This window comes from Sparus aurata, chromosome 12, assembly GCF_900880675.1.
Source record: "Sparus aurata chromosome 12, fSpaAur1.1, whole genome shotgun sequence".
Classification (NCBI taxonomy): domain Eukaryota; kingdom Metazoa; phylum Chordata; class Actinopteri; order Spariformes; family Sparidae; genus Sparus; species Sparus aurata.
Genome location: NC_044198.1, coordinates 25,855,182 through 25,873,032, shown reverse-complemented (window position 1 = coordinate 25,873,032; position 17,851 = coordinate 25,855,182). Strand labels below are relative to the sequence as shown.

The following is a 17,851-nucleotide window of genomic DNA, read 5'->3' as shown; positions in this document are numbered from 1 at the left end:
GATATTGACATACTGTCTCGTCATTTTGATGTACTACATTATAATTATGATTTACCATTTGTTAATACTGACTTTTATCTCATAGATTGAGCTGAATATCCCATAATTCTTATTTAATATCAAATAATTCTGACCTAGTGTCAGTATTTTACACATTTTGGCTCAACTTCTCTACATGTTGACTCACTATATGATATATTTTTACTAACTTACTTACTTAATGATTTTGATTTACTACCTCATAATTTTATTTAGTCTTAAATAAAAATAATTCATATACATGACTCAATAACTTTATAATAATTATTATCTATTATCTATTTCTTTTTTAGCAAATCCAAATTTTGACTCACTGCCTCCTAATATTGCTTTTTCAACTTACCATCAGCACCTTTATTTTAATTCTTTTTAATCATGTATACCTCTTCATCTGTTGTTTTCTGACAGACATGGGATTAATACATCAAATACAAATATATATTATATTATTATATACTCTATTATATACTTTTATATATCTTAAAGGGTAATCAGATACATTTGGGGCTTACAAGACAATTAATGGGAGAGGAAAGAAGAGAAAAGTTCTGATACACCAATTTTTATTTGGTGTTTTAACTTTTCTCAATTAAAAAAAAATAAAAAGTTGAAGAGTTTCACCTTTTATGGGCCTCAAGCAATTTCTTAAATGACATGATTGGAGAGGTTTAGACATTATTTTACAAAGAAAGTTGGGAACCTCAAGTTAAATTTTTTAAAATGACAACGACTGTACTTTCTATATTTATCACGTGTTTTTGATGTAGAATGAAAGTATCTATAGTTGTCAGATAGTGAGGTCAAAAGTACAATATCCTTCTGAAATATGGTGGAATATAAAGTAACAGGAACTGAGTAAATGTACGTTCCGTTCTCTCTGTGTCTGAACATTTTGGTCACAGAGATGTTTCTTGCTTCTCACAGCACAGATGATGAGGATGATAAGATGTCTGCAGTTATAACCTCCTCCACCTCTCTGCAGCTCCCATCAGCTCAGTCGAGCACCTTCAGCTGCTCATTTCATGGTCTGACAGGCAGCAGATCAGGTGTGACTGTGCTGACTGATTGCTACCTGCGTGTTCATCAGCTCACCACCAACAGCTGTGAAGAAAAACTAAAATGAACTGCAGCTAAATTCGGGGATTGTTAAAACATGATGCACGGATCATTTAATTCTCACTGCTTCCTGTTAGAGAGGCAGTCGGTGCAGAGTGTCTAAAACTATAAATTATAAATGAATCCAATTTATTTTTCACTGCACAAAATGTCAGAGTAGGACGATTCCAGAGTCAGATATCATATTCATTTCTTGCTTCTTAATGATTTTGTAGCTGTGTATTCATTCGAATCAGGAGGTGAAACTCTTGAAATAGAGAATACGAAGATTTTCGTAAGAACACTGAAATAAACTCTGAAGCAGTTTAAGAGGAAATTAAAGGGGAATTACACTGAAGTATTAATATTGAACTGGTTTCAGTTCCTCATGGTCATATTCAAGTTTTACTTGTCCTGAAAAGAAAATGAAACGTTCACACTGTAAATCTGTCAGAGTCAGGTGAATAAACTGGCCAAGAAGAAACAAGAAAATGTAAAGAAACACCAAAATATATGTGTTTATACTGTCGGGCTGAAAAAATCAAGTATATGTTTAAATCGTATGACTTTATTAAATGTTAATTTAGTAAAAATTGGAAAAGTGTGTTTTTTTTTTTTAATATGACAGTTTACTCTTAATGAAAATAAAAGTGAAGTCTTATTTTACAATTAAGTAAGATTAAGTTAATGAGAGGATGTCTAAATATAATATTTTATGTATGTATTACAAACAATTCTAATTTACAAGACCATAACATTATATTAGAAAAAAAGGGTTAATTAAGTCAATCTTTTATAACAGACTGAAAATTTTAAAAAATATAAACTGAAAGAATTTAGTGTAACATTAGATAACATAACATACCATAACATAACATAGTATTATATAACATAATGTTTACTATAATAAATTCTTGTTAAAGATAATGTGAAAGAATATCATACAGTTTAATTCAATGAATCTGCAAAAAAATCTTTTATTTTTTTTTAATGGATCTTTATTTTGGACTAAATATAAAATAAAATAAAATAATATCAAATAATACAATAATATCATGATATATTATATAATGAAATATAATACAATATAATATGTATAAAATAAAACAATATAATAAAACAAAATAAAATACAATATAATATGATATATATATATATATATATATAATATATTATAGTATAATATTATATTATATAATAAAATACAATAAAATACAATATAATATGATATATATATAATATATTATAACATAATATTATATTATATTATATTATATAATAAAATAAAATAATATAATATTAGATAATATAATATAATGACATATTTTACAACATAATATAATATAATATATGATATGATATGATATGATATGATATAATATAATATAATATAATATAATATATGATATGATATGATATGATATGATATAATATAATATAATATAATATAATATAATACAATATAATATAATATGGTGACTCAGTGTTCCTCCTGTAGGACTCAACCTGTTGAGTTGTATAAAGTTGTGTGTAGTTGTGTGTTCTCTGTGTAGTACAGTTTGTTCTCAGTCGTCACTCCTCCCCCTCGGTCTGTCTGTCGGTCTGTCTGTCTGTCGTTCTGGTCATATGACCACCAGCACCTCCACTTCCTCATACTACAGCTCCCCGTGTGTGTGTGTGTCCAGCCTGCACACACTCACTCACACACGGAGCAGGAAACGAAACCGAGCCTCAGCTGAGCAGCACCGTGTTCAGCAGCGTGTGTGTGAGTGTGTGAGTGTGTGTTCCAGCGGGCTCCGGTGCTGTGGAGGCCCGACATGGCAGGTCTGAGGAGCGGACACGGAGCGACCGTCTCCCCGCAGAGAAGCCACGCTGCGGCCGTCACACTGCTGTCGGCGCTGCTCACCTGCTGCGTCAGGTGTGCGGCGGAACCGAGCGGCGCCAAACCGAGCAACATCGTCCTCATCGTGGCCGACGACCAGGACGTCCTGCTGGGCGGGATGGTGAGTGGACCCGCCTGAAAACACACCTCTCATCAATAATCACCTGTATTGATCCAGAAGAATCTACGATGACGTCAGACTGTGTGTTTATAGTCACCTGGATGAAGTTCAAAGTCACTTTATCAGACTTTATAGTGTTTTTATCAGCTGATTATCGATTGTATGTCACTACAGAAGGGAGGTGTGGCAGTCTGCTGCCTCTCATGTTGTTGTAATGAAAATCAATCGATCAATTGAGTTGATCGACAGGATATTCATCTGCAGAGAGGCCAGTCACACTTTATTGATCAGAGCCAGTGTTGCCAGGTTGGGTTGATGGTTTTTAAAGTCAAATAACCGCTCAAAATCTGCTCAAATTGATCCCAAAAGTTATTTGTAATTGAAAACATGCTTACATTAATAATCAATAGTTACAGTTTAGTGGTTCAAACTATATAAAAAAGTTAAAAAAACACCAATTCAAGTGTCCAAGAGTGCGTTATAGAATAAAGATTGGAGGCTGTTTTACATTCCTCGACTTTGATCTTAAGAATAAATCGAGTCAGTGATTGATCAGAGCGAGGGTTGCCAGGTTGGGTCGATAGTTTCGAGCCAGATAAAAGCCCAAATTGCTAAAAACAACGCCTAAATGTTTATTAAGTAAAAAACATAAATACATTGATAAATAGTAACATTTCAGCAGATCAGATTGGAGGCTGTTCTCCATTTCTCGCCCTCTACCTTTAAAAACAAACAACAATAAAAGGTTTTATAGAACTGAACCGTCATGGACTTTGATAGTGTGTTAACTCAGCGTGCCGACTGCTTCACCACACACACACACACACACACACACACGAGAGAGAGAGAAGTTTGCACGCCATCCCGTGCTATCAAAACGCAATCAGTCATTCGGATGTTGTAACGAAGACGTTTCAGTTCCAAGGAAGATGTGTGAGTGTTTCCACAGGACGAGCTGCAGATGGTTGGTCGTGACGGCAACTCGTGTCTCCTCGGCAGGATGAGCAAACATGATGTCGTGTCATTTATCTGGATGCATCTGCGTTATTAATACGTTCATTTTTAATTTCCTTGGAAACCCACCGAACAATGCAACCCAGAACCAGCCGGAAAAACCTCCAAGTCTGGCAACGCTGGAGCGACAGAGCGATAGTTATTCTCATCAGAGATCAATAAGTTGATTGTTTTCTTGATTAATCAGTTGTAAGCGTGCTCAATAAACTCCCCTGACATCAAGCCGGAGGTCTTTAAGTTGCTTGTTTTGTCCAGCGAACAGCCAAAAACTTTAAGAAATAATTGAATATGACAAGAAGCAGCAGAAAATGCTGTCACTGGCCCTTTAAGTGAATGAAACGATTAATTGATTATCATTAGATGCAGATACTTTGATTAACTGGCTGCATCTAAACGTCCGGACTTCACAGTTCTGTCAGACTCTCGGACTGTGCGGGCTCATATTTACAAAGTGCTGAGAGATTTTGATTCAACATTACAGTTAATTAAACAAGGAACTCATTAAGAAGAACATAAACTCACTCACTATACTATTGAGTCGTTCATTCATAATGATCTCCGGACTCATTTTGCATGTTTCATGTTTTTCAGACCCCGATGAAGAAAACTAAAACCTTGATAGGAGACGAAGGAGCAACGTTTGTGAACGCTGTGAGTACATTTACACAACGGTTTAAAGTTTGTAGGTACTTGTGTGTGAATATTTCTCTTTTATGCAGATTTGACTTCTACTGCTCAACATTTCAGAGAAGGATTGTACTTTTTATCTCAATATATTTACTCACACAGGAGGCAAAAGAGCACATAGTACTGAGTAAAAAGTCTCCCTCTGAAGGACGTTCGTGGTCATAGCTAACTGAAGCTCACGTCATGTTAATAGAATTCAAAGACTATTAAAGTTAAAGGTAGAATCAGTTGGATTTGTCCCAGCTGTTCCTGAACGCACCACAAAGACAGTTGATTGTTGAGTCTCATTCCCAGGACGTCAAATAGACACATGTTGGGTTGGTAAAGCGTCCCGAGCAGCAACAAAGAGAGAAAATCAGAAACTCTCTGCAGATACGAGACACTAACACGCCTTTTCTCCACATTTCAGTCTCCCTATCTGTCTGTTTACGGCTTTTAAAATCAGTCTGGTGATGTCGGGAAGTCGGGGTGCGATGAAGCAACGAGCCTCTTTCGAGAAAGCGAGGAGGAGAAAGTTCAGATATTTGTGTTCTGATGTAGAGATGAGAAGTCTAAAGCTGTCCGAAAATAAGCACTCAAGATAAGATTCGGACATTAAAGATAACTTTACGAACACGCCGTTAAAGATTAAACCGGCGTTTCCGTCTCGTCAGGCTCTTGTGATGTGTCAGATGTTCTTGTGATGAGTCGTCAGCACAGTCATTTCCCCTGTAAACCTCTCACATGGTTTCATTTACTACAGACTCTCCAAAAAGCAAAGATTGGGGAAGTGTTGTCTTCTTTTCTCTCCTGTTAATCACATTGATGCATCAGTATTAATAATCTGATAATGTCACAGAGTCAGATATCAGTCACATGAGACACGTTACTGCACAGCCAGTACTTGTTGGTACATATTGTTCATCACGCTGCTCATATAACCCACCGCTGCCTTCACCTCTGCTTACACATGTTGAAACTGAAAGAGTTACACATCCTCCTCTCTGCTGCCGCGCATCTTCTTTCATCATCTTTCTTTCCCCCTTCTGCTTTCGCTTCCCTCTCCTGTGAAAGTTTACAGTCACGCCGCTGTGCTGCCCCAGCCGGAGCAGCATCCTGACGGGTCAGTACCCCCACAACCACGGGGTGAGGAACAACTCCGTGTCCGGGAACTGCTCCAGCATCCAGTGGCAGAAAGACCCCGAGACCGAGGCCTTCCCCGTCTACCTCAGCAAGCTCAAGTACCAGACGTTCTACGCTGGGAAGTATCTCAACCAGGTGTGAATGCATTAACACATACGCAGAGTTTGATTCACTCTAAATGTACCAATGAAGTGTGCTGCAGCCTCGTGGCTCAGTTGTTGAAAAATGCGCGCTAAAGTGCCCTCTTGGGTGGCAAAACACACGAAACTGCCCTCTTGGAAGCCAAAACGTGTGCTAAAGTGCCCTCTTGGAAGCCAAAATGCCTGCTAAAGTGCCCTCTTGTGAGCCAAAACGTGTGCTAAAGTGCCCTCTTGGTTGGCAAAAATGCGCTAAAGTGCCCTCTTGGGAGCCAAAACGTGTGCTAAAGTGCCCTCTTGGTTGGCAAAAACGTGCTAAAGTGCCCTCTTGGAAGCCAAAACGCATGCTAAAGTGCTCTTGGAAGCCAAGACGCGTGCTAAAGTGCTCTTGGAAGCCAAGACGCGTGCTTAAGTGCCCTCTTCAGTGGCAAAAACAAGCTGTATCTGCCCTTTTTTTTTTCCTCGCCCCTGCCCTTCAAAAAGTCTGTGCATGCCACTGGCTATGAATGCTTTTTCAAAAAGAAAACGCAAAAAATGTCGATTCATCCCCCGCTCGGGTCGGATAATGTCTACCGAACTGTGTAAACAGTGTCCTTATCTCCACATCGTATGTCCAAACTAGAGGTGGATTTCATCGTTCGATGTCGAGATTCAGTTCCCGTCGGTCAGTTCAGCAGGAAGAATCGTTCATGTCATCTGTTCGTTCAGTCGTGCTTCAGGTACAACGCCTGAATCGTGTAATGCAGCTCCTCGTTCTCAAACGATCGTGCTAACGGTCAACATAACACTGGAGTTCAAGGCAAATATATAGCTGCAACTTCATGATTATGTGTATTTTTAGATAACACAACACTGAACAGCTAAAGCCATGAACGAGTGACTGACTGAACGAGAACGACAGGAGAAGAATTGGTGAACGAACGAAAATGATGAGCTACGAACGAGATGAAATGGGTTTTTTTCTTGGGAACGGTTGCTATGCTTTCCTATTTCTCATTGGCTAAAATTCAACGACAGCGTCCTCAACTCAGCACATGATTGGCCGGCTCTCAGTCCTCCTCAACACTCTGATAACTTAACAGTGAACAACACAGCGACTCGTCTGTGAGAACGAACGACTGAACGAGATAAAAGTGAAACATGGAATCAGGTCAGTTCGGTCGCGTTTAAGAGTCGTTCCTTCGAACTGAAGCTTGAAAAAAAACAAACTTGCAAGCTAGCGAACATAAGAGAACTGTGGTGCAAATAACAAAAGCACAATTTTAAGAGCTTTTAAACCCTCTCATGACGGACGACTTAAATGTTTTGTATAAGTTTAGCAGAAACCAGGGAGGCTCAAACCTTGGAGTTTTGCTCCTGCACTCATTGATTCTCGTGTTACAGCGTGTAACTAATCTTCCACAAGATCCCTTTCACATTCTGAATAGAGGATGTTGGTTATTAGACATAAAGTCATGCACGCAAAAGAAAAACTTACCACTATTAACACAGGTAACATTATTCTTGCTTAACATCAGTGTTCCTCATTTGAGCTGGAGGCCCTGCTGTGCCTCTTTTCCACTGGTAAAAAATCCGACTTAAACCCACTAAAATCTGGCTTTTAACTGCAATGTGAATGTGTAAACTCAACATTTACACCCGGGTCAACTCGTCACCTCGGCTCGGCTTTAATCTAAACGTGAGACCCGGGTGAACACGCTGGATTTGAACCCGACTCAAAGTTACGACTTCTGTAACTGTTGCGTTTTTTTTCTTTCCATCAGTACGGAAAGAAAGATGGAGAAGGAGTTTCACATGTTCCGCCTGGCTGGGACCATTGGCACGCACTGGTGAGACACACACACACACACACACACACACACACACACACACACACACACACACACACACACACACACTCTCACTAGACAAATATTACAACCACCTTTGTTTCACGGTCACAGGTGGGAAACTCGCAGTACTACAACTACACACTCTCAGTCGACGGCAAAGAAGAAGTGCACGGAGACAGTTATGAGAAGGACTACCTCACAGACCTCATCGTGAGTACAAACCACACGTGTGCAAAGACGTGTACTTATACTGATCCTGTCATCAGCAGTAATTCATCTGTGGGGACGTCTGTGAAAGGATTTATGAGAAGACGTGCGACTGTTCACCTCCCAAACCGGCTGAATCAGCTGCTGTCGTAAGAAATGTGAAATGTGCAGCGAGTCTTTGTCGGCCCGTCAGCAGCGTGGACGGTTAATCATCAACTTGGCGGATACTGTGCAGGTCTTTACTTCCTGTTTGAGGGTTTACGTTGAAGATCGACATTTTTATTTAAATATGTGTGAGTCTCTTGTTTCATGGTTTTATGTTTCTGCAAACGATTCTCCTGCTGACAGACGAGTCTTTCTGCTTTAAACGTAGTGTACGAGAGGTGAGCTTTCTCTCTGTTAGTGAGCTGCAGGTGTGTTTGTACTTTTATCAGCAGCAGATCATAATGAAACACGTTTTAAAGGGCTTCTCCTGCACACATGATGCTTAAAAGATACGTTTCCGAGTCAATAAACGTGAATATCAGACTGTGAACATGCGTCATTATAAAGACGACAGCCAACAGTGATGTCGTCTTATTGAACGCTCACCAAAACCTGAAACTTAAACATCGAAGAGTCCTTTCACATAACTGCAGTCAGCAAAATGAGCAGTTTTATTGTGATTTTTATATTTTTTACTACCTTTTCTGAGCTCCAGTCTCCATCAAAGTGGCCGAACCTGACAGACGCTAACGACCTTATTAAGTGTCCAGGTCGTTTTTCTGTCATCTCTCATCTTTTCTGTCATAGGAAACATTTATTTTGCTGTTTTTATATCCAGTTGACAGCCGCTTGTGCTGAATTACGATGACCGAGGTTAAAATGTTGCAGTCTCTGCTCCTGGTAAACCAAACTCCATTAAAAAAATGGGCGTTTTATGGTTGGGGATTATTTTTCATGGTAAAAACTGTAGCTACAACTTTACAACGGCTCTTTTATGATTCACTTCGATTTGCAGACACAATCGGCTCACGTGTCATTTTCTCCATAACGTCATTAACTGGCCTTTGATGAGGCGTTTTACACAGATGAACATGTGTTGATCAGCCGGGTCTCTTCTTTTACTGTCTTTCCTTCTTTGGGGAAGTAAACAAAATCATAACCTTTGTGAAAAATGCAACAGAGCTTCTTTTAGCCATGTCGCTACTAGCTGTCTTCAATATGGTGGCAGCACTTTCACAGCGTTTGTCTTCATCCAAAGGGAGATGTGGTTGTTCTGGTGACAGGAAAGTGACCAGCTGATGGGCAAAGTGGACAGAAAAACCCAAAGATCAACTTTAAAATCAGCTAGTTTGTCAGACTCAGCTGCAGGGTTTCATAAGTTCACAAGGCCGGGATGATTAGCAGCCAAAGTGAAGTGATCATGAAAAGACAGCTTTAACACAGTGTGAGATCTGGAACATTTCTCGCAGCTAATAACATGTATTTATCAGCGTGTGACCAGTTTTGGTTACATAACCTGGTGTGATAATGACTCACAGATGCACCGAACACACAAGCCTCCCTGTTCCTGCTGCTCATTTAGTTTATTTACATGCGGTTTGTTTCCTGATATCTGATCCTGATACTACCCAGGAAAGATACTGTTGTTTTCTCTGAGCTTTGCTTCCATGTCTGTGGTTTTTTAATTAAATATAAAGATGGTGGTGTATTCAGTGTTTGTTTGTTCCCCGTGCAGGCGAACCGGTCTCTTAACTTCCTGGAGAACCGGAGCCCTCAGCATCCGTTCTTCCTGATGCTGTCTCCTCCGGCTCCTCACTCCCCGTGGACGGCAGCGCCGCAGTACCAGAAAGAGTTCAGCAACGTTAAAGCCCCTCGAGACGGGAGCTTTGACAAACCGGGGAAGGTTTGTCTCAAGTCGGCATCAAACATCATCACACATCTCTCAGTCCTTTCCAAGTAAATCTGTATTAATCTGTGTTTTTTCAGGACAAACACTGGCTGCTGCGTCAGCCCGTCAACCCCATGCCCAGCAGCTCCCTCGACTACCTGGACAACGCGTACAGGAAAAGGTACGACCGCTAAACTCTTTTATTCTGAAGGGATGCCAGTAAATGAAGGTCAGTCACGTAGATATTAATCTGATATCGATCTGCGTCGTGCAGGTGGCAGACGCTGTTGTCTGTGGACGACATGGTGGAGATGCTGGTGAAGAAGCTGGAGAGTATAAAGGAGCTGGACAACACCTACATCTTCTACACCTCAGACAACGGCTACCACACAGGTGTGAAGTCCCTCCGTCCTCCGGTCCTCGGCTGATTTAACTCTGCGTACTTCCTGTCTGTAACCGCCTCTCCTCGCTGTTCCAGGTCAGTTCTCGCTGCCCATCGATAAGAGGCAGCTGTACGAGTTCGACATCAGAGTGCCGCTCATGGTCCGCGGTCCCGGGATCAAACCGAAACAGACGCTGCAGGTCGCTGATAAACACACACACACACACACACACACACACACACACACACACACACACACACACACACACACACACACACACAGTGGCGTGACAGGGGCGAAAAGAAGGGCACTTTAGTGCGCGTTTTGGCTCCCAAGAGGGCACTTTAGCGCATGTTTTGGCTCCCAAGAGGGCATTTTAGCACGCGTTTTGGCCCCCAAGAGGGCACTTTGGCACGTGTTTTGGCTCCCAAGCGGGCACTTTAGCGCGTTTTGGCTCCCAAGAGGGCAGTTTATCATATTTTAACCAGCCAAGAGGGCAGTTTAGTGTCCTTTGCCAACCAAGAGGTCACTTTGGCATGCTTTTTTGGCTCCCAAGAGGGCACTTTAGCACATGTTTTGGCTCCCAAGAGGGCACTTTAGCGCGTGTTTTGGCTCCCAAGAGGGCAGTTTATCATATTTTAACCAGCCAAGAGGGCAGTTTAGTGTGTTTTGCCAACCAATAGGGCACTTTGGCATGCTTTTTTGGCTCCCAAGAGGACACTTTAGTGCATGTTTTGGCTCCCAAGAGGGCACTTTAGTGCACGTTTTGGCTCCCAGGAGGGCACTTTAGCGCGCGTTTTTCAACCATTGGGCCACATCACTGCACACACACACACACTTGGTTTTTCATGCATCACAGAAAGGAATTTGCCACTGATATTTGTGTTTCCTCGACTCGTTCAGGCTCCGGTGTTGAACATCGACCTGGCTCCCACCATAATGGACATATCTGGTGTCGACCTGTCGACTGTGAACGTGGACGGACAGTCTTTCCTCTCTCAGATGGCTCCTTCGCTGCGTAACGGCACCGTGCGTCCATTTTTCCTCGTCGAGTACACCGGAGAAGGACATCCAACAACCGATCCAGCCTGTCCCAAACTCGGCCCGGGACTGTCTGTGAGTGTCTTGATACTTTTTTACTTCATTTATCTGCAAAAAAGGTTCATTTAGCAGCTGTTCTGCAGCTTTTTACCGCATCACGTGATCTGAAACTGCTCGGAGGACATTTGAGCTTCTACAGTTACATTAAAGTGAAAGTAAATAGTTTTAGCATCAGAATATACTTTAACTAATGGCCTAACTAAGGATAGGCCACAACAAAGACACATGAGACAATCTTTCTGACTCAACACTTTTTGGACTTAAATTAAACAGGCTGCGGCCTTTTAACTAAAGTCTGATTTGAACTGTTTTCCTGGTTAATCAGTCTGAATCTTGTTAATCTGGTTTCTGTCATCGGGAGCGATGATGTCACCCAGATTTACAACATCGTGAAGCCATGCTCCGACAAGTCAAGTCGAGGCAGTGAGATTAATATGATGCCAAAGTTTTCTCACTGCGCTCGATCTTGAGCCTTTGTGCACAACATAAAAACAAAATATCAGCAGGCTCGGTACCTTGTAATGTTACTGTTGGACCAAAACTCTAAATGATGGCTTTAATCCTTTAAAATAATGATAATAACTCTTTTTTTTTTTTCTAAGCAATGTTTCCCAGACTGCGTGTGTGAAGACGCCTTCAACAACACCTACGCCTGCGTCCGGACCCTCGACGGCAAAACCGACCTGCAGTACTGCGAGTTTGCAGACACCGAGGTACTGAGCACGACTGTGGTTCACACGTTGCTGTCAGACCATGTGTGAAAGCAGATGTGAAACTGGGCGTCTATTCTTCTTTTGTGTCCTCAGTCGTTTGTAGAAGTGTACAACCTGACGTCGGACCCCCACCAGCTGGAGAACGTCTTGAAGAAGACGGATCCGGCCATCCTGCAGGCGATGAACCAGCGGCTCATCAAGCTCCAGTCCTGCGAGGGCGACAGCTGCCGCGACGTCAAGTGAAGACGCCGCCGCCGAAACAGCCCCTCCTTCAGCCTCGCAGTGGAGGTGGGGCTGGTTTATCTGACTGTTTGTTTACCTGCAAGTATAGTTGGAGAAGTCCTTTTTCCTACCGTGAAGTTTTAGCGCGTCGTCCCGGCAGGAAAAGTACAGGTGTCACTAATGAAATGAAACGATGGCGACGAATCTGTTGAGCTGCTCCAGTTTCAGGGTCCTGGTATTGTGCATGCTGGCTCACTGTCACTCTGTCAAGGTTTACTGGGACGCTTCAACAGAACGGAGCCATCGATAAAGGAAGAGCCGATACAGCGCTCGCATCTGTCCGTTAAATATGTAGCTGGAGACGGTCTCTGTTATTAATTCTATGCAACAATTCCCCCAAAAAGGTCTTTTTTAAACTTAAAGGAACAGTTTAATATTTTTGGAAATGCAAGTTTTAGAGTCCAAGTGTGCACTTTTACATAATTTCTACCAGCTGTTGCCGCGGCGGAGGAATAAAGGGAGAAACGGTGAGCTGGGTTCTGTTCAAAGCTGATCAAATCGGCCTTGCAGCTCCTCTGAAGCTCACTAATTCTCACCTCATGTCATCATTTTCAAAAACTGATTAAAATCGCCGTTGGAACCAGTCGACCAAGAAATACTCTGGTGTCGCAAGTCGATCTGAGTAGAGCTTCAGGCAGATGAGTACGGAAACACAGAACCGCAGTCAAATAGGCAGTTTGTTAAAGTAGTTTATGATTCGTACGTTTGCTAAAGATTGCTTGTAGTTTCTACACTTTTGTACTTGTATTTTCATGGACGCTCCACCAGAATAAGAATATTTTCCAGAATCACAAACTTTACCTTTTAATGTTTTTACAGTTGTACTTTTCCTGCGACAAGTGAAAAAGTTTCGCAAATGTGAAAAAGATCTATTGTTTTCTGAGCTGTGCTCGTTTCACTTTTAGTTTATTACATATTCTTTTAACATAAACTCCTTTCTCACAGTTCATGTTTTGCAGATCGTCTCTGCGTATAAACTGCACTTTTAACTTACTGTTGTTCTTTACATGTTCAGGATTTAAAGTGCCATCGAAGATCAGCCAGACGTGGAGGTTAATAGTTTTGTTATTAAAAGATTCACAGCCAAAGGTTTTCTGGTACGCTGCAGCTCGTTCACCAAATCAGCTCTAAAGGAATACTTTCTTTCTTTGGAAGTAGGTTAGAAGATTGATTGAGACAAACAGTCTTTGTTTAGTGGACATTATTTGTTGTGTCCAATCTTGTGCCTCAGATTTAAAAACTTGTACTCTTATGTTTATTACAATCATTTACACAGAGTATTAATAATAATAATAATAACATTTTGGAGCCTTTTTTAAGTGGAATATTGAGCGAAGTGATGCGATGGTTTCGAGATGTGACGTTTTCTTTGTAATTGTGAGGAATTCAATAAAGGGAAGTTTCACATGTAAACAGAAATGAACGCTTTGATCCTGTGCGCCTTGTATTTGCACTGACGAACCTCGTGCCTTTTTAAATGTGAATGTATTTGCACTGTGATGAAATTGAGTCAAAATAAATCGAAGCATTTACAAAGTGCTCATCGTGTCGGATCTTTCTCAGAGGCTCATATGAAGACTTTTCATATTATAACATGTTTTTTTTATTGTTGTTGTTATTCATTATCTGTTTCTACAACAGTCTCCATTGATTACTGCCCACAGGAGGAGTTAAAGATGTCCCTGAATGCATCAATAAACCCTTAAATCTGTTTACAACCACGTTATTAACATGTATTAAATATTTATGTTTATAAATGCTAAACAGGAACTTCTTTGATTTAATGAGTGAAGCACGTGTCAAAACATTCAGAGTATAATACGCATACAAGTTCATTTATGAAGCACGGAGTTTAACCAAAGTGCTTCACACAAACGTTCTGCAAATGGAGTCACGTTCAAAGGTCTCCATGAAGAGGAACCATCAGGGAGGAAAACACAGTTTCACTCTTGTAGATTTGTTGTAACACGAGTCCAGCTTCAGTCGAAGAAGCCTGAACAGTTGTTTGTTTTGTGCGGCTTCCTGAGTGGTCTCGTTATGTTTGGTGTATTTTTAAGAGCCTGTTCAACAATCTCAGACTATAAAAGCTGCGGTATGTGACATTGGCTCATGTAATATACAGTATACTATATATATACACTGTATGCTGTAGGTCAGACCTATTTAAAGCAGAAAAGGAATGCAATAGGCAGAATTTGTGAAAATCCCTCTGATCATTCTTAAGTTTGTTCCCTGATGACAAAATTATCTCAGCGTCATGAAACATAACAACAGGTGAACACACAAACATCTTGTGTTTGCTATATTTATTTCACAAATGTTAATGTTTCAGTCACACACACATGATTGCATTTATTTTAATTCTGAGGGTCTGTTTCACAAAATCAAAAAGGCTGAACACCTTCCAGAGTTGATAATGTCCATTTTGGAGTTATTGAAAAGAGAAGACGGCATCATTGTGAGCAGGAATGGAGACGGGAACAAAAACACAAATCCAACAGGTGTTACACCGCAGGACACGTGTAGTATTACAGGTACTTGTACACGGCTTTATCCGTCAGGGTCTGGATTTCTAACTTGACGGGACATTTGTAGAAGTGCGACAGCAGTGTCTCTGAGTAGCCTATCAAGAAGTAAAACTTAGTTGGCGGTAATTTCTGTAACATTAAAGCGCACACGATGAGGAGATTGCCGCGCCGTTTGATCACGATCTCGTTGGCCAGGCAGCCGTGGAAGGTCCCGAACATGAAGCGCCTGATGAACACGTCCTCTACGGTCCGTTCAGCTGCTCCATCTTCTCCTTTCAGGTTACCTGACAGACACAGGAGGGAGATCTTTACTGTGACATACAGAACTAAATCCACGTTTATGAGTTAGTGAGTTGGATATTTAGAAAGTTTAAAGTTTCAGCAGGGGTGAGAAGATTGATAGAGTGAGTAAAATGAAATATCCTGGCTTCTAAAACATAATTTAAGAAAAATGTAATTAGGGTCAGACCACCTTGTACACACAAATCTTAGAAAATTCTCAAACAAGCAGGCTTCTACTCACTGGTGTGCTGTGACAGCCATCCTTTACGGTGGGCAATGTGATGAGGTGCATGTGCGTGCTCGTAGGTCACAGGGTTGTCTCCTTTCCCCACTCGGATACGAGCTGCTCGATTCTGGAAAACAACAGAAAAACAAAGAGATCCAAGTGTCAGTAAAAACAGTCTTTGCCTTGTTGATCTCTGGTAGCAAATTGATAACTACACCAGAGAATTCAAAGCAAAAGTGTTCCCTAGTGCAAAGATAGATATGTCAGGAATTATGTACTAAAACGACTGAAACTACGTAACTCAGTCTGATAAAGCTTCATTTATTAGCTTCAGCTGAACAGAAGGAATAATTACAGCTGGCTTAACTTCATACCGACATGTGAGTATTGTTTCTAAGACAAGTGAAACAATGGCTCAGGTTCATTCATTTGTACCCGCAGGTAAAGGTCTTGACACACATTTTGCAACACTGACAACAGATAAAACGTGATAAAACCACTAAAATAATAATGCATAAGGTTAAATTATTGGGGGAGAAAGAGGATGAAGACACATGTAACAACAGAGCGACGGGTAACTATGATGATGTCTGGAGAACAGTGTTTACCTTGCAGCACACTGCAGTGACGTGGAGACTTCTGCTTCCAGAGGAGCTGAGCAGTGAGCCGGACCTGGCTAATGTGCTCTGCAGAGGAAACAGCATGAAAACAGAAAACCATCAGCTGAGTGTAAGAAGTGCTGAGAACAGGAGGATTTACAGGCTCAAATAAAGTTCAGGGGGATTTGAACTTCTGACAGAAATCATTTAAAACGTGTGGTTGTAAATGTTTGTATCCAAAATGACATTGCTGTCAACAAAAACTTCTAATAATCATCTTCGAAAAAGCAGAAATTAGAGACTGTTGTACTGGATTATTTAACTTTGGATCACTTAAAAAAGTATTGTAGTATTAATAACATTTTTACATATATATATATTTAATTGCCACATGGCTCCATGAGAGTCGGGGCCCCTGGGGCAGATGTCAATTTAACCCAACATGTAAAGCACCCTTTGTTACATCAATGTCAATTACATGTCTGCACCTTTTGTAGCATTTGTGTCGTTGTTGTCCAAAATATCACACACAGCAAGGTGCTACCGTACCTTTCTCTCAAGGGAGCAGCTAACTAACTAGCTAAGCACTAATCAAACTGTGTATATATGTGTGAAGCAGTTAATAAGATAAGTTGATGTGTTGGTTTAAGTTTAACAACAAATAACTCAGCCTTGACACTGAAGCTATGTTAGCTAACCTACAAGCGGGTTTAAACCGTTAGCTTGTAAATAAACAAGCTCTCAAACTGTACAGCTGACTTAGCGAGAGCACACCAATATATTCAATGTCAACATGAGTTCATAGAAATGTATTAAACGTTTTAATATATGTTTTCTTACTAGTAGCCTCACGTTCCCTGCGCTGCTCAAGGACGCCGCCATGTTTTAAACGGATGCGAGCGTATACAAGCTAACAGAGCTAACACTTTGTCCTGTAATTCGTTTTTATTTCACTGACGTTATATTTTTTAACATGTAATTAAAACTGCAACCATGTATTAATTATATAACTCGTGTCAACATGTAAAAAAAAAAATGCAATTTCTCCAGAAAACTGTGCCTTTAAACTGGAACTGTTTATCGGACAGTCAGGCATCTGTTTCCGCCGGACGACTGTTGAGTTGTACCAACCGGATACAGAAAACTGTAATTGTTTAGAATTAGAAACTAAGTCCAAATTACCCGATTATAATGATTATTAGCGATGTAAAAATCCACAATAACATATTTTAAACTCATTGTTAAGTTTTTATATTAAAATTTCAATTAATTCATTTTAAATTTTACGTGTTTATTACAATTACGCACTTATTTTGAAAAAAACGTGACCGGAAGTATTATTTTTAGGGACACTGGCGTTCAGAAGCGTACCCCAGCAAGTCAGACTTACATTTAAACTTATATTTCTGGACAAAGGCTGTTGAATTTGGTTCGTAAACAGCCGGTCGGGATACTTTAAAGGTTAGTGAACACGGAGAAGAAGCGTTGAAAGCCGCCATGGCGTCGCCGCTGGAGATGACAGAGATGTACGACAACGCGCTGCTGGGGATCCTGCAGCACGTTGGAAACATCCAGGACTTTCTACAGGTCTATTTTGGGTTTTTGTACCGCAAGACGGACTTTTATCGCCTGCTGTCAGCTCCCAACGAGAAGATGGGCTTCCCTCCAGGTGTGGCGGAGAAGATGGTGTTCAAGGTGAAGTTTGACAACATGTTCAGATCGTTAGAA

At 40.8% G+C, this 17,851-nt stretch overlaps 2 protein-coding genes across 2 annotated transcripts; one reads left to right on the top strand and one right to left on the bottom strand.

Annotated features, from left to right (window-relative positions):
- Window positions 1-2,801: 2,801 nt before the first annotated feature.
- Window positions 2,802-14,027, top strand: LOC115593129 (N-acetylglucosamine-6-sulfatase-like). Its single transcript, XM_030436504.1, has 12 exons — window positions 2,802-3,137; window positions 4,743-4,802; window positions 5,892-6,095; window positions 7,861-7,926; window positions 8,041-8,139; window positions 9,857-10,024; window positions 10,108-10,190; window positions 10,284-10,402; window positions 10,488-10,591; window positions 11,296-11,508; window positions 12,096-12,206; window positions 12,300-14,027. The coding sequence occupies exons 1-12, from the start codon at window positions 2,952-2,954 to the stop codon at window positions 12,447-12,449; spliced, it is 1,563 nt and encodes a 520-aa protein (XP_030292364.1). The 5' UTR covers window positions 2,802-2,951; the 3' UTR covers window positions 12,450-14,027.
- Window positions 14,028-14,777: 750 nt separating this feature from the next.
- Window positions 14,778-17,068, bottom strand: LOC115593130 (28S ribosomal protein S24, mitochondrial-like). Its single transcript, XM_030436505.1, has 4 exons — window positions 16,964-17,068; window positions 16,133-16,210; window positions 15,540-15,651; window positions 14,778-15,300 (listed from the first exon to the last, which is right to left on the bottom strand). The coding sequence occupies exons 1-4, from the start codon at window positions 17,003-17,005 to the stop codon at window positions 15,017-15,019; spliced, it is 516 nt and encodes a 171-aa protein (XP_030292365.1). The 5' UTR covers window positions 17,006-17,068; the 3' UTR covers window positions 14,778-15,016.
- Between the last annotated feature and the right edge of the window lie 783 nt (window positions 17,069-17,851).